The 14,128-nt window shown below is 51.4% G+C and overlaps 1 protein-coding gene across 1 annotated transcript in view; it reads right to left on the minus strand.

Annotated features, from left to right (window-relative positions):
* The window catches only part of Tead4 (TEA domain transcription factor 4), a 74,545-nt gene that overhangs the window by 15,522 nt on the left and 44,895 nt on the right, over positions 1-14,128 (minus strand). Inside the window, exons 4-10 of the mRNA XM_055609398.1 lie at positions 12,107-12,171; positions 11,740-11,802; positions 8,028-8,156; positions 6,885-6,928; positions 6,378-6,433; positions 2,804-2,943; positions 1,931-2,104 (exon numbers count right to left, since the gene is read on the minus strand). Of these exons, the coding sequence (XP_055465373.1) occupies positions 1,931-2,104; positions 2,804-2,943; positions 6,378-6,433; positions 6,885-6,928; positions 8,028-8,156; positions 11,740-11,802; positions 12,107-12,171 (671 nt within the window). The remainder of the gene's footprint in view (positions 1-1,930; positions 2,105-2,803; positions 2,944-6,377; positions 6,434-6,884; positions 6,929-8,027; positions 8,157-11,739; positions 11,803-12,106; positions 12,172-14,128) is intronic.

Raw genomic sequence — 14,128 nt, forward strand, 5'->3', positions numbered from 1 at the left:
ATTATAACCCTTCAGCTCTTTGGAGAACAATCCACACTGTCAAACCAAACACACACATTCCATGGCTTTTGCTAAAGCATATGACTCACCCTGTGTGAGAAGCCTGGGGTGACAGGGAATGATGTGGAGCAGACTTTTCTTCTATAATGAAATAAATCTAGAATTCCTCAGTGATGACATCAAATGACAGCAATATAAGGCGGGCACATAGAGGCAGGTGGATCTCTGTGAGTCCCGGGCCAGCCTGGTCTACAAAGCGAGTTCTAAGACAGCTATGCTACACAGAAAAACCGTATTTCAAAAAAAATTTTTTTTAATTAAAAAGAATATGGGAGAACAAGTGATTAATACATACAAGGTCCTGAGTTGATCACCAACACACTAACACAACACACACACACACACACACACACTCCCTATTCTCCATCCCATAATAATTAACCCCTATAATTTAAGGACCATCTAGGATCTAACTCACCTTAATTTAACTGCTATGCTTTCTATTATTCTGTCTCACATACCTTTCTCCAAACTTCCCTGCTCCCTCCTTTCTTTTCTACTCAGACATTGCTAGGGAGGAAATGACCTTTCTTCTCTCTGCCTAGCAAATCCTGCCTACCCCAAATCCAGGTCCAAGCACCACCCTGCTTAGAGAACCAGCTATTTCTGCAATCATAGGGCAAAAAGCAGGCATCATCAAGGCAAGGTCTGGGGTCTCTAACACGGCGTTAGGGTGGGTGGAATAGGCTCCTAGGCAGGGCCCGAAAGCCACCTGAAATACTGTGTACGCCTTTGCCTTGTCTTTCCAGGACAAGGAACTTCCAGACCACCAAGAGGCTTGGGGGCATATCAGGCTGAGACCATAATGGGGCAGAGGTAGAAAGAAAGGTCCTGCAGGGCTATGGTGCAGCTCAGTGGTAGAACACTTGTCTACTGAGGCTGAGGTCCTGGGCTCCAACTCCAGTGCTGAAAAACTTAAAAACACGCAACTAAATAGCGGGAACACTATCCAGCACTGAAAACTAAGTAAATTAAAGGAAAGCACCAGGTTGTCCTCTGGCGTTAGCAGATGCCTGAGGAAGCAGGAAGAAGAGTCAGTCCCAGGTCCGGTGTCAGATACAGAAATAGTTCCATACCTCAAGTTTAGTCAGGTGCCTGAGGACTTCCTGCCCTTATTGGCCATTGGCCTGGTCTCCACCTATGTTCCTTCTGTGTTCTTTCCTAGGCCCTGGAAGAAAGCTGCAGCAGTTCTGTGCCTCTTGGTCTCAGAGGAGAGCGCTTGTGGACCGGCTCTAGGCACCCAGCACCCACCGTGGGCTGAGGGGAGTGGACAAGGTTAAGTCTGTGGACTAAACTGCTTGAGACAGACACAGGTATCTCCTGGTGGCTTGGGCTGCAGCAGGAGACATCCTTAGCTACATTCCTCTTTTCCCACAGCTGCCTAGCCCAATAAGATTCACAGATGGACACCAGAGAACCCCAGCTGGGGACCAGCATCAGGCCTGGAGCCAACAGTTCCATGTGGACTCTTCCTCTTGCCCCTTAGTGTCACCCCTCCATCTCTCCCCAGCACTATTGCCTCACTTCCTGACCAGGACCCTGCCAACAGCCACCATCAGAAAAGGACCCCTTGAGCTAGGGCGGGATTCAGGAAGGTTCCACCTTAGTATGCTGGAGGCTGTGATATCTATCTCCAGCCCAGAAAGAAATGGACCAAGGAAAGGAAGGCAGAAGGAGAAAGGCAGAAAGAAAGGAAACGAAACAAAGGTCTTCCACCTTTGCAGCTCCATGGCCTCACCACCACATTCTGGCACACATCTCCCACTATCGGTGGCTTCCTGTGTGAGCTCCTCTCCTCCCAGCCCACCTGCCTCCGACACAGCATCATGACCCCTCTTCCCAGCTTTCCTCACCATCTCAGGGCACTTACCCAGAACTTCACGAGGAAGAAGGCATTAGAGGGCCCCTGTTCAAATAGCTCCTTGAGGCCACCCTTCTTCTCTGGGAATTTGTCATAGATCTGGCGAATGTCCACGGCTTCGAGGTAGGGGTCACTGTAGCTTGGGCTTGACTGGCTGATGTGCACAAACAGGTGTTTGGTGTACTGTGGACAGAGGGACCAGTCTGAGAGTGATGCCAAAGGGTAGGGTAGAGAGACCACGCAGACTGCCTGCCTCGCTTATGATCTGGGGCAAATCTCTTTACCTCTCTGGGCCTCAGTTTACTCACTGGGAAAAGAGAGATAAGATAAGTCAGGGGTAACCTGCTGTCCTAGATAGCGTGGATTGCATACCAGAAATTCCTTAGCTTCCTGTGCGCCCTTCACAGCTAAGGAGTGGAGGGCAGGGGGAAGGGCAGGGTTAGGAGGAAAGGACACTAGAATAAGAGGAGAAATAGACGGGGGAGAAGCTGGAGGGAGCGGAAAGGGAGAAAGAAAGGCAGGAAGGCTTGAGGTCGGAGACCTACAGAAAGAACAGAGTGAAGAAGGGGGCAGGGCAGGCAAGAGGAAAGGAAAGGAAGGAGTCATCTGCTAAGCCCTGGAGGAAGAGGAGGAAGGAAGGTAAAAGAACCAGAGAGGTGGAAAGGGTAGATAGAAGGTGAGGCCTCAAGTCTACTATCAAGGCAGCGCCTCCAGTGCCAGAGCCATGTGGCACGGGGACAGAAGCTCCAGGATTTGAGGCCTTCTTTGAGGATAGGGCCTGTGGTATTGGTGACTTATTCTGGGACCCTGCAACAGTAGCAGAGCCTCTGAGATTAAGATGGCCTCTCTTGGGGTAAGAGAGCGGGACACGGGGAGACTTACTGTGTCGGGATCTTGCTGGCGCTCCAGGAAAGCGGAGAACTCCAACAACCAGAGCTTGGAGCTGGCCACACTGCGGCCTTGCCATGGGGGAGCTGGCGGTGCAGAGGGCGATGGGGTGGGTCCTGCAGGAGACTCAAAGCCTGCACGAATGGAGAGAGACACATGGAACCTGCCCCTACTTATCCTCCCTGCTCATATCCTCAGCGAGGACTGGACAAAGCCAGTGAACGTGTTCCCATGGCAGTGCGGACCCTGTGGCTGATCCAGCTCAGTGGTCCCAGGCTTCTCTGCACAGGCCCATGCTCAAGGCAGAGGGGCTCTCAACAGCCCATGTTGCCTGGAAAGCTGCCAGGGCAGGCTCTTCAGGACTCTTGCCCTAGGGCTGTTTCAAGTCCAGGCAGGAAGATAGCCAGCTGAATCAACTAGCACAATAATTCAGAGGCCCTGAGCGCAGGAAGTTCCCTGGAGGGCTCAAAATTGCCTCAAACCTATAGAATACCTTCTGCAACATAGGTTTCTAAGGCACAAACGCTGGCCTAGGCTAGCGCTGATGAAATGTGCCCCCAGCACTACAGAGACTTCTCGGTGCCCCTGAGGCTAATCGGAATGTGAGGCTCTATAATAAGAAGCTATATAGTAGCCTGGCAGTGGTGGTACGCCTTTAGTCCCAGCACTCAGGACGAAGAGGCAGGCAGATCTCTTTGAGTTCAAGGCCAGCCTGGTCTACAGAGCTTTGAGAGGGAGGGAGGGAGGGAGGGAGGGAGGGAGGGAGGGAGGGAGGGAAGTTCAAGTAGTAAGCCCTAAGTGAAGACAGGGAAAGGATCCCCCAATCTGGGAACCAACAGAGACTAGTGGGGGGAGGAGTGCTGGGAACCAGCTGAGTGCATCCTTGAAGCCACACTTCAAGGAAGAGCAGTTCTGAACTGCTGGTAGAAAACAAGGCCCTGGTGACAGGGATGGTGGTGAACAGGATGGATCCTGTTCCCAAGCCAGGAAAAGCCACTGGCTGAGTTAAGTGGGGCTAGGAAACAGTCAGCTTTGCTATATATATATATATATTTTTTTTTTCTGGGTAATACTGGGGATGGAACCCTGCCTGGAGCTAGTAAGTACTGTGAACAAACATTCCTGAAAAGAAGCTCTGTCTGGCTGGGGGGGATGGGTGGGGAAGGGGGAACAGAGATGACCAGGAACCTCCTGGAAGGAGTTTCTGTGTCTGCAGAGACTGAAAGACTGGTTGGAGTTTCAGAACTGTGGAGAGATCAGGAATTTAGAGGTTCAGAAGCTGGCTGCATCTTTTGGGGCTAGTTTTAGTCTTCTCGAACAGCCATCCCTTGCCCCACTCTGTAGCTAAACTAACACCTCATGACAATAAACAGAAGCCTCTCAGGAGCTATTGACTTAGCGGAACACCAGCGTCTACCATTCTAACAGCTAAGAGTGTCATCATATAGCATCTCAGACCTATAGAATAGCTCCCTACATCTTGCTGTACCTTTCTGGTGTACCCACCAGTGTCTTGATTTATGTCTTTTTCTTTGTTCAGTAAAACTATAAAATACCTTGTGAAACCATTTCCACATTGGAATATGAAATTTGGGGTAACCTAAATCTATATCCCCAGGCCATGGTCTCTCAGAATGGATGCAGAATAAACTATCCCTTATTCCCTTTAAGATGAGAGCTGTGGTTTTGGACACTGAGCTGGGCAGCTTTTCAATCCTTCTTGATTGCAGAAGAAGGGTGGGACAGAGGGGGACACAGTAAAGGCAAGGTCTTCACAACCCAGGGTTTCCTTCTGGAAGCCTGGTGGCCTCTAGGACCCTGAGGAAAAGCAGTGGACTCAGCACAGGGGGGAAAAAAGGAAGAGGAGACCAGGAATACAGCAGCCCATGCTTAGGGCATCTGACAAATCCTTTCCTTCCTTCTTGCAGCCCCAGGGGACCCAGGAACTGCCATGTGCACAATGCAGGGACCCACAAGGATATAGCTATAGCTGTGGGACACAAACAAAAATGGCAATGAAGAATGCCCCTGCTAGAGAGAGGTCTGCAGAACCCTGCGCTGGAAAACAGTGGACACTAACTGTTGTGGATATTAGCATGTTTTTAGTTTGGTCCCAGGTGTGGGATGTGGGACTGATTCAGATGGTCCACAGCAGCAGACTGTTTGCCTCACAAGGACTCTGAGAAGAGCTCTTTGCCAACTGTAGATAGTTTAAATCTGAGGACTCTGAGAGCGAATAAATGCCAGAACCCAGAGAGGGTGGAGGAGCTCCAAGAAAGAACGAGGCTCCCCCTGCCTTCCCCTGCCTTCCCCTTGATGCTCCTGGTTGCTGTTGTTGAGACAAGAAGCTGGAGATCTCTTGAAATGAGGATTGGACTGACTCTAAGGAAACCGACAACCCTAACCAACAGGAAGCAGCTAAGAGAACTGCGTGCCCTCTCCCACTAACCCTTTCTCTCTCCTACCTGGTACTGGGGTGATGGAAGGGATTGGGGTGGAGTAGGGAGAAATAGATAAAAGAAACGTAAATAAAAGAGTTTTAAAAACAAATGCCTCCACCTGACCTGGGTAGGGAGAGGTGAGAGGAACCGTGGCCTGGAAGGAGCAGTCCAGCCACAGCCCAGAGGCAGAGCAGGAAGCACAGCGGACAAGCCCTGGGAACAAAGTTAACTGGGTCTCAGGAGTCCTGCAGGTCTACTGCAGAACTCGGATCTCACCATTAAAGCGTCATCAGGCCAGAAGCATTTTAAACCTGGTGAGAGAGATGCTTTGAGAATCACAGGGAGCCAGTGAAGAGGCCACTGCAGTAATCCAGGCAAGAATGAAATGGATCTGAGTACAGACTGCATCAGCATGGACAGAGGGAAGAGAACAGAAAAGAGGACAGGACTTGAGGACTGGACCCAACTCAGTGCTGTTCTGTATAAGGGTGAAAGAGGCAGTAAGCAGGCACCAGGTGTGGCAGGAAAGCCTAAGCAGCCACGGCTAGAAGGTCACAGCTGGTCACTCTCCAGCTGAAAGGAAGGTGGAAAAGCCTTGGAAAGGGTTTTCCCTTTGGGAAAGGAAGGAAAGGGCTGAAGAAGCCTCCTGAGAGAAGGTCAGAGCTGAAGCCTGGGGGAGGTAAGCTGCTTAGGTCACACTGCACAGGAGCGCCCTCCAGGCAACAGGGTGCCCTGTGCTAGGGAAAGGTTAGGCTTGGAAACCAGTGCCCCTCAGCTCTCAACTGAGAGGAAGTAGGCAGTACTCTAAGGGGAAAGCCTGAAGAGCCAACACAAGTATCCTACAAGAGAGGCCTGGGGACATATACACTTTCTTCCAATTCTATGTCCCGGATAGCCCTGAGCACAACCAGCAAGAAGTACAGCATTTGGTGCCACCCCAGAATGCCATGGCACCCATGAGGCATGGCTTTAGCATGCTGACTCGAGGCAAAAAAAAAAAAAAAAAAGTGATATAGCCAGAAAATTGGGATGTCTGATCCAAACGCACAGCAGTGTGACCTCTGACAGTGATGAAAGCAGGACCCACAGGGTGTGACACATAAAGGGATGAAGCATCACCCACCTACCTGGCAGAGGCAGCTGAGGCTGGACAGTGTAGGTGTTTTGAGAGAAAGGCTTCACACTGCAGGAGAAAGGAGAAAGGAAGCAGGCATCATTGGGATGAGCTGCAAGGCATCCCTGGTTGCTTGGCCACTGGTGGCCTTAGCAGGTATTGGTTTCCAGAACCCTAACCCTGCCAATTGCCTCGGGTTTTGTGTTTGAGTTATAGGAGCAGTATATCCGTTGAGGCAATCCGCCTCACATCCTCTCTTTGGCCAATCACAGTCTCTTTGGGTATCAAGCCACTGAGCACTTCGGTAAATGGAACACCAGGTGTGGACACTGCAGACTAAGTAAGTGATTTCTGGGAGCAAAGCCTTATTCCCAAGGCCAAAACTATTCTAGAAAGGCCCGTCCCATATGGCAGCCCTTCTTCCCTTGCCCCACCTCCCCTAGCCAGGCTCCGTTTCCCTAAGACTCTGGGTTCAAATTCAGCTCAGGGAGTGAGGGGTGGGAAACCAAACCATACTCACTCGTGGGATGTTCCAGGTTGGCCTGGCAAAGCTCCTTGCCAAAACTGTGGAGGTAAAAGGTACAGACTCAGCATGGCTGTGTTGTGCACGGGGCCAGAGCCCACGGGAGCGTGTGAAGAGTCTGTAAGGGAGAAGCCATGCAGGCCTCCGGGTGGAAAGAAGAGGAAGAAAGCCAGCTCCAGCATTGGGAGGAAGACAAGCCAATGGCTCTAACAGGCAGCAGCCACACCTAGGAGTCTTTCTCTGTGCCCCACAGGAAAAGCCAGGCTTGCTAACCATGTACTTTCTCCCTCCCGTCAAGACTCACACAGGGCTCTTTAGCATGGAAGGCTCTTAGGTCCTAAAGCCAAGAAATCGATTCAGGGGCTCAGTGGTAGAGCATGTGCTTAGCTTTTCGTATGGTACATGGCTCTCATCTCGAACACCAAAATGATTTAAATCCAAGTGTCTACACGATCATTTTATGTCCCATCTATTTAACGTCCCAGCTAACACTCTCTGAGACTCCCTGTGAAATATGATGGCGGAAAGGCCTGTGGAACTCAAGACGTGTCCCTTCCCCAGATTGTGAAGACAGTGCAAGTGAGATACCTTTAAAAAAAAAAAAAAAGCCAGACAAGCTTGAGAAGGAGGAGCATTTCTGGAACAGTCTATAAGTGTGGCGATGTCGACATGGCTGAGAGCCTGGTCATTAGGCTGACAAAGTTAAAATCTGAGCACAGGTTTTTCTCTATCCGTCAGCTCTTTTACATGGAATGGGCCCTATTGGGGTGCTGAGCAGGAGGAGCAGGGACACGGATGAATGGAATGGTGGCTATTTGAGGACACAGTGGTGCTACGTCAAAGCCTCAGGATGCAGCTCCAGTCCTTGGACCTCTGCTTCCTCAACTATAAATGAAGCCAGTTCTCATCTGGTCAGCTAATGAGAGCAGCCTCTTGCCTCTCTCTAAAGGCCTGTACTGTTAATCGCTAAGGACTTCAAATGGTGCCTCTACCACCACCGAAGCCATGTTTTAGAGTGGGCCGTGGGGGGACCAGGGCTCAGGAGAGAGGAATCAAGCCTGGCCCCTGTTCCCACCTCTGCAGAAGAGGAAGTATGAGGAAAGCTGTGCTGGCCTCTTGCTCTGGGCTGCCCCCACTTACCCCTGGGATTGCTGGGTAGCCAGGGGCCCGGGTAAGGGCCATTTTACTGTGGAAGGCTGTGGGCGAGACGATCTGGGCGGATGACATGGCAGCCATGCTCTGCAGGGCCTTGTTCTTAGCTGCCTGGTCCTGGGGAGACATAGGAAGGGAGGCACCTGAGCGGGGCCACCAGCCAGGTTCAGGGGAGGCATGATCTGGCCTTCGGGTCAGAAAAGCTGTCCAGTGCCAGCAGCCAGAGCTGGGGACCAGGTTTAAGTTTGTGGAGTACTAACGTGTTGGTGAGTGAGCTGGTGGCTTCTCTTATCAGTTTCATCGTCTGTTTGGGAAGCATAAACCTTACTGAGAACTATGCCAGGCTGCCTACCTGATCTCCTCCCCACAACACCACCTCCCTCCCTCTCCTGTCTCTTTCTAGTCCTGGGGACTGAACCCTAAGCATGCTAAGAATGCGCTCTACCATTGAACCTGCAGCCCCAGGCACAATCCTTATAAAACGAAGACACTAGTGAATCAGTATTTCACAGTGAATGAAAATTTGGTAGAGCCAAGTCTACCCTGAGTGGGATAAGAGTTGAAACCGGCAGATATCTCTGTAGCTTAAAAGTCTGCAGGAAAACCTCCCTCAGTCCATACAGCAACACAGAGGCAGGATGCAGTACAGCCTGGGGCCCCAGGTGTGTCACCCAGAAGCCAGGGAGCAATCTGGAAATAGGTGTGGCCTGGGACAGCATACAGAGGATCTTGAGAAATGCTTAATGCACCTTGACCCCTGGGAGGGCGAAGGATCAGGAGGATCTTCCAAGGAGGAAAAACTGAAGCTCGGAGAATTTAGGTGGAGAAGACCTTAAGAGTCCATGCTTTGCTTGAAAGCGTTCCCTTAAAGTCATAGGCTGCCAGTTATTTAGACCTTTGGAAGGTAATTTATCAAAGTCACAAGGGTGAGTCCCCACGATGGCATCGCTGGTCTACAAGACAAGGAAGAATGCCTGGTGCCCTTCTCCGTGTTCTAATTCAGGAAGAAGGCGTCATGGATGCTGAATAGATCCTGCAGCCATGTTCTCAGATTGTGAGCCATGTAGGCAGCTCTCCTTTCCTTTTTAATTCGTTACTTATCCTATGTGTATGAATGCTTTGCCTGCATGTGTGTGTGTACATGCCTGGCGCCTGCAGAAGCCAGAAGAGGGTGTCAGATCCCCTGGAATTAAGAGTTACAGAGTTGTGAGCTACCGCATAGGTGCTGGAAACTGAACGAAGGTCCCCTGCAAGAGCAGCCAGTGCTTTAACCACGGATATAACTCTCCGGTCCTATAATCTTTAAGCCTTGCTCTCTCTTCTTTTTCTCTCTCTGCTAATGTTTGAGCCTAGTGCCCTGCACATGCCAGCAAGCACTCTACCACTGCAGTAGCTCTAGCCACAGACCCTATACATTTTCTTCATGATGCTGAGGCTTGAACTCGGGGCCTCACACATACTATAGAAGCACTCTGCCTTTGAACTATACCATCACCCCCTTCTGTTTGAAAATTTAAGAGGCACACGCCTGTAATCCCAACACTCAGGGAAGCAGAGGCATCAGATCTCTTCTGTGAGTTCCAGGCCAGCCTGATCTACAAAGTGAATTGAGGAAAGCCAAGGTTATACAGAGAAACCCTGTCTCGAAAAAACCACACACACACATACACACACACACACACACACACAGTAGCCATGCTGGTCTTGAACGTGAGTTCTCCTGCTTCAGCCTCCCAGGTACTATCATGCCCAGTCTCCATCTCTTTAAAGACAGAGTCTGCTACATTGTCCAGGCAGCTCATTCAAATGCCTAGGTTTGAGTGATCTTTCCGCCTCAGCCTCCTGATAAGACGACAGGCACATACATTCATACCCAGCTTTATGCTTTGTAATTACCCAGTCTGAGGAATTCTTTTATTGTCACAGAAAAATGGCTAAGACATTGCAGGCCAGCACAGAGAGGGCCATGCCAGCCAAAGGGAAACGTGTTAGGATGTGGCAGAAGTCAGCACTCACTATGGAGCACATGGAAGCCATACTGTGTGCGGGGCTTATTCCCCACCTAGAGCAGTGAAGTGGGTAAGATTTGTTGCTGGCACCCTCGCCCGCTGTCCTTCTTTGGCGAAACTTGGGTCTTGCTCTTAAAGGCCATCTGATAACTTTTCTCATGCACTTCCGTGAGGAAGAGACATTCTAGGCCAGCCCTCCCAGGCCTCTCCCTGAGGTGACTTGACAGGCCTTATCCTTAAGGCTGCTGAGATTAACAAACCCAGAGAGCTCCATCCGTTCCATGCCAGCAACATGTGCCCCTTCCTGTATCCTTAATCTAAACAAATGGCAGGTCTCAGGAAACCACATCCTCACTGTATGAGGCAGGAAGCAGGAGGAAGTGGAAAGGACGTTGTTAGGATGACATCAATGGCCAGACAGTGGAGCCAGGAGTCATGCACCTCCCAGCTGAAGGGGACATCACTTTGCCACATCACCCTGTCATTCTGTAGATGAGGATACTGAATTGCACTCATGGAGGATTCAGGGCATGGCTGTGAGACAAAGACGGAGTAGAACGGAGTCCAGGGATTTTTACCCACCCTCCTGACCACTGTGGTCTCAGGAGCCTTGAAAAAAAGGACAAAGTCCTTAGGCCAGCCTCTGGGAAGATATAGATACTGATGACGTGGGTGTTTTGAGAGGTTTGTGGCTCCTCTTGATGCTTGAGGCCCACTAACTGTTTCCCTAGAGTCTCAAGTTAGAAGCAGATGCATGAACGGCTGGGAGAGAGGTCCCAAGGAACTGAACATTCCCTTAGACATTCTAACCGTAACACAGCTATTCTGTCCTCTGCTGTCACCTGGGACCCACGTGTGTCAGAGGCAGATCAGAGAGGGGACATGGAGAAGAAGCAAGGCTTTAGGGCTGGGGTGTTTCAGGGAGGGATCCACAGCTGCAGGCAGGACAGCTGTCCTGGGGACAAAGGATGGAGGTGCTGAGGAGCAGCTATGGGGTGTGGAGGACAGCTGGGCTGAGGACAGGAAGTGTGAGGACAAGGGACATGGCTCCTCAGGGGGCAGAGAACTCTGTGGATGTACTGACTGAATCTGGATCCGTGTCAGACAAGAGGTGATGGGCAAGGCGGGTGGTGGTGGCTCATGCCTTTGATCCCAGCACTAGGGAGGCAGAGGCAGGTGGATCTCTGTGAGTTCAAGGCCAGCCTGGTCTATAGAGTGAGTTCTAGGACAGCCAAGGTTACAAAGAGAAATCCTGTCTGGAAAAACCAAAACTCTCCCCGATGGGGAGCTTACTCCCTCCTAGTACTCAACAAAAGGCCCTGGGTTCAGAGTCCTGGAAGGCCCCGTCAGCAACTGACCTTATGCTGAGGAGGATGTGGGGGGATGGAGCTGCCCATTTCAGAGAACACAGAGGGGACAGAAATGCCAAGCCTGGGCCCTTCTACACTGAAATCCCAGGTAGGGCCCAGCAGGAGACCACCATCCATCCACATGACTCTACAGAGATGCCACAGGCTAGGCCCCAACTGTCCCTAATGGCAAGACGCACATACGCTCAACACAGTGGGAGCCCCTGAACCCATGGGGCTGACTTTCCCAACTGGAAAAGGAGCGGCTGCAACTTCCGGGACGCCCCACTTCACACCCAGGCCCAGGGTTCTTTCTTTCTGTGTGCTGGCAGTTTCTCTTACCTTGAGCTTGGCCTGGATCTCCCGGGCTTTTCGACGGGCAAGCACCTGGATGTGGCTGGAGACCTGGTTGCAGAAAGAGAGCGTTCCTGTCCCCACCTCCCAGACGGCCTCTGCTTCCCAACCCTTAGCTCTCCGTGGTCATGCATGGACTGTGTGAGGAGTGGGTCAGTGTGGCGTGCTCACTCTCGCCTGCCCCAGTTTACCTTCGGTCTGGCAGTACTGCACAAGAAGGGTGTCGGTGATTTTGTGGTTTTTTTTTCCCCCTCCCGGTACCCTGGAGAGGGAGGTTGACTCTCTCTAGTAAAGGGAAGGACCCAGAGAAGTGGGCGCCGCCCCCACCCCTTTCGGGAGACCATTCTGGACTCACCTGCTTCCTCGTCCTCGTCTTCCCCGTCCGGAGCTTGATGTAGCGTGCGATCAGCTCGTTCCGGCCTGCAGGAAAAAAAAAAAACACCACCTCTCAGTGAGGAGAGCTTCAGGGTGGCCTCCTCACCCTGCCCACCTTGGGCGAGGACTGAGATTAAGGACTCTGTAAATTCCCTCCTGCCCTCTGTGGAGTGCAGATATCCCAGGAGCGAGAGGAGGCTGCATCCTCACTGGACAGACTGACAGCTTGACCACAGCAGAACCAGGACACATGGGCCGGGGCCACTCTGCCTGAGCTCCTCATTCCACAATGGCTGCTTCAATACCTTGGCCCCTCAACACCAGGGCTTTCTGTGTGAGAAGTACCTGGCCTTTGCCTAGGAGACTCTGCTAGGAGTTTCTGCTGCCTCTGGAAATGAGGACGAACTTAAAGATGGTTGGTGGGCAAAACCGGGCATGGGAGGCATGGTGCTGGGCTTTTAATAGTTGCTGAGGAGGAGGTCTGCCTCTTCATACAGAAAGAGCAGCCGGGAGAAATAGCTCAGTGGTAGCAGATTTGTATCAGGCAAATGGCCTCCATTCCCAATCTAGCCTCACCGAAAGCCAACACCAAAACTTCTCTAACCCAAGGCTCTGCCTCAGGCCAGGCAGCAGTCTTCACCTGACACTCAAAGAGCCACCACCTGGAGGCCATACTGTGCCCCCAGAGCCAGCCACATCCTCTATCCCTATAAATGAGATCAAAGAAAATTTATTGGATTTATTATTACCATTATTAATTAGTATTGAGGCAGGATCTCGTGCAGCCTAGGCCGACTCTGAACCCATTAAGTAGCTGAGAATGACTCTGAACTCCTGATCCACTTGCTTTCATATCCCAGGCGCTGGAATGGTGGGCATGTGCCAACAAGCCAGGTTGTTTTTTATGCAGTACTGGAAATCAAGCCTGGCATTGTGCATGCTGGGCAAGCACTCCCCACCTACGCCACCTCCCCAGCCCATTTCTGTAGTTCTTCTTTTAATGTACGTATGTATTTGCTTTTTGAGAAATGGTATTGCTATCTAGCCCTGGCTGGCTTCAAACATGTGTCCATCCTTGATCCTCCCCTCTGTCTGCTGAACAGAACTCGGTACCTAGGATAGGGGGGTACATATCCACACAATGGAGCAGATGGGCCTCAGATGCTGGCTTGGATTACAGTAGAGAACAAAGAGCATTGGAGGAGGAAGAAGGAAGGCTGAAGTACTGGAAGCCATCGCCTCCTTGTTCTACATCTAGGCCAGAGGGCATAGCGGAGGCCTGCTCTGTCAGCTGAGGCTGGAGCGACCATGTGAGGAAGCTGCTGTTGCAGGGGCAGGTGAGGCGACCCGGCCGCCTGCCACCTGGGCTGTAACTAGAGAGCTTGGCCAGAGTCAGGCTGGCCTCCAACCTGACCTTTCCCCAGGGCCAAGTCCAAATTAAGAGTCCTCAACTGCCAGAAAGACGTGCTGGCCTAAGAACACTGGCTTGTCTCTGTCCCAAGGAGGAAGGAAGGAGTAGAGAACCAGGCTCCAGGGCACACTGCACCTAAAAATTTGAGTCCTGAAAGACGTCTCCTCTCAAAGCCCTCCAGGGAAACGTATTCCATAGGTGCTTTTGGCAATCCAACAAACATCCAGCAGTTCTACTCTGTGTCTACCTAAAGGCGATAGTGCTGCGGCTATGAAATATGAGGCCTAAGCCATCGGTGCTGGATACAGAAAAAGGACAACAGAACTGGAGTTTAAGGAGTTGGGCTTGAACCTGGAGTTCCACCAAGGAGCTTGGGACCACAGAAAGTCCATGGACTTCCACTCAGCCTGCTAATCTAGCTCGATCTAGTTCTTCTAAAGTCTTTCTTCTGTATTTGACCACACACATTTTTGCTGACTCAGGATGCTAAGTTTAATGCTGGCTCAGTGAGAACGCTGTCCAGACATGGCAGCCCATACCTATCATCCTAGCACTTAGAAGCCGGGGGGGGGGGGGGGGGGGGGGGGGGGG

This window comes from Psammomys obesus, unplaced genomic scaffold (assembly GCF_907164565.1).
Source record: "Psammomys obesus unplaced genomic scaffold, mPsaObe1.curated_primary_1811, whole genome shotgun sequence".
Taxonomy (NCBI): Eukaryota; Metazoa; Chordata; class Mammalia; order Rodentia; family Muridae; genus Psammomys; species Psammomys obesus.